The sequence below is a fragment of the Colobus angolensis genome, unplaced genomic scaffold (assembly GCF_000951035.1).
Source record: "Colobus angolensis palliatus isolate OR3802 unplaced genomic scaffold, Cang.pa_1.0 Scaffold128, whole genome shotgun sequence".
Taxonomy (NCBI): domain Eukaryota; kingdom Metazoa; phylum Chordata; class Mammalia; order Primates; family Cercopithecidae; genus Colobus; species Colobus angolensis.
In genome coordinates this window covers 2,888,509-2,890,472 of record NW_012114030.1, presented here as the reverse complement: position 1 = coordinate 2,890,472, position 1,964 = coordinate 2,888,509, and the positions used below count along the sequence as shown (strand labels likewise).

At 46.4% G+C, this 1,964-nt stretch overlaps 1 protein-coding gene across 2 annotated transcripts in view; it reads right to left on the bottom strand.

Annotated features, from left to right (window-relative positions):
• The window catches only part of SRCAP (Snf2-related CREBBP activator protein), a 41,263-nt gene that overhangs the window by 34,605 nt on the left and 4,694 nt on the right, over positions 1 to 1,964 (bottom strand). For both annotated transcript variants that reach the window (XM_011933591.1, XM_011933590.1), the window contains exon 4: positions 1,294 to 1,545. In XM_011933591.1, coding sequence (XP_011788981.1) covers positions 1,294 to 1,545 — 252 coding nt within the window. The remainder of the gene's footprint in view (positions 1 to 1,293; positions 1,546 to 1,964) is intronic.

Below are 1,964 nucleotides of genomic sequence, written 5' to 3'. Positions count from 1 at the left end.
CTACTAAAAATACAAAAAAATTACCCGGGCTCGGGGCGGGCACCTGTAGTCCCAGCTACTTGGGAGGCTGAGGCAAGAGAACGACCGTGAACCTGGCAGGCCGAACTTGCAAGTGACCCGAGATCATGCCACTGCAGTACAGCCTGGGTGACAGAGCGAGACTCTGTCTCAAAAAAAATAAATAAATAAAATAAAAAATAAAAACAGATTGCTGGGCCCTACCCTCACAGTTTCAAATGGGTCAGTGGGTGAGGAGTACCAAGAATTTGCATTTTGGTTTTTTTTGTTGTTTTTTTTTGAGGAGTCGTCTCATTTTTACCCAGGCTGGCGTGCAGTGACATGATCTCGGCTCACTGCAACCTCTGCCTCCCTGGTTCAAGCAATTCTCCTGCCTCAGCTTCCTGAGTAGCTAGGACTACAGGCCTGCACCACCACGCCAGGCTAATTTTTGTATTTTTAGTAGAGACGGGGTTTTGCCACGTTGGCCAGGCTGGTCTTGAACTCCTGACTTCCGGTGATCCACCCACCTCAGCCTCCCAAAGTGCTGGGATTATAGGCATAAGCCATCATGCCTGACAGAGAATGTGTGTTTTTACTAAGTTCCCAGGTGATGCTAATGCTGCTAGCCCAGAGACCACACTTACCACTGGATAAATGTAACACAGACTGCAGGACAGAGATAAGTAGAAACCAGTAAATTTAAAGAGCATCACAGCTTACAAAGTGCTTTCATGTCTATTTTCTCCTTTTTTTCCTTTTTTTTTTTTGAGACAGGATCTTACTCGGCTGCTCAGGTTGGAGTGCAGTGGCATAATCATGGCTCACTGCAGCCCTGACCTCCTGGGCTCAGGTGATCCTCTCAACTCAGGCTCCTGGGTGGCTGGGACTGCTACAGGCACGTGCCACTATGCCCAGACAATTTTTTGTACTTTTTACAGAAACAGGGTTTCACCACATTGCCCAGTCTGGTCTCGAACTCCCGAGCTCAAGAGATCTGCCTGTCTCAGCCCCACCAAGTGCTGGGATTACAGGTGTGAGCCACTGCACTCGGCCTTGCTCCTATAATTTAAACCTCCTAATATCCTACAAATTATTATATCATTCCTTTTCTATTTACAGCAAGAAAAATGAGACTCAGTATTCAAGCAATTTGCTCACAATCATATACGTTAAGGCAGAACCTATATCCTAAATCCAAGACAAAAAAGAAAAGAAATCTAAAATACTCAACAGGACGTGGGAGTTTAGTGAGGATGACTCCCAAGAATCTTCATTAGCCTTCCTAATACGTACATGCTTGGCCTGTTCCGCGATTTCGGCATGGCTCTTCTCCCACTTCGGGCCCTTGTTAGCCAGGTCAGCAGCCTGGGATAAGCTGAACCCCTCCAGGGGCACTGTGGCACCATCTGGGGGTCCTGGAGGTCCATCCAGGGAGGAATCTTGAGCTATGTGCTGGGGGGAGATGCCGCCTGCCCCACTAGAGGCTGGGGAACTGGATGAGGCAGGGGACACAGGATTGCTGCCTGTCATGCCGTCCGACACCATCTAGAAAAGTGGAAAACGATGGCAAAAATAAATGCTTAACACTGTGCTGAGTGTTTCAGGTACATTATTTCATTCCATCTTCACAAGAAAAAACTATGTAGAATAAGGTGTAAATCTTATTTTCATAAACACAAACGTTTGGGATAAAGTTTTAATAAGGGACTCCGATGGCAAAGCCAAGTTTATAGACGCTTGACATGCAAGAATTATGTCCTGACATTTACACAGTCCCCAAACTTCAGAACATGTAAATATGTATATGTATATATGTGTATATGTATGTATACGTATACATACACACACACAGACCCATATAGGCCGGGGATGGTGGCTCACACTTGTGATCCCAGCACTTTTGGAGGCTGAGGCGGGTGGATCACCTGAGGTCAGGAGTTTGAAACCAACTTGGCCAACATGGT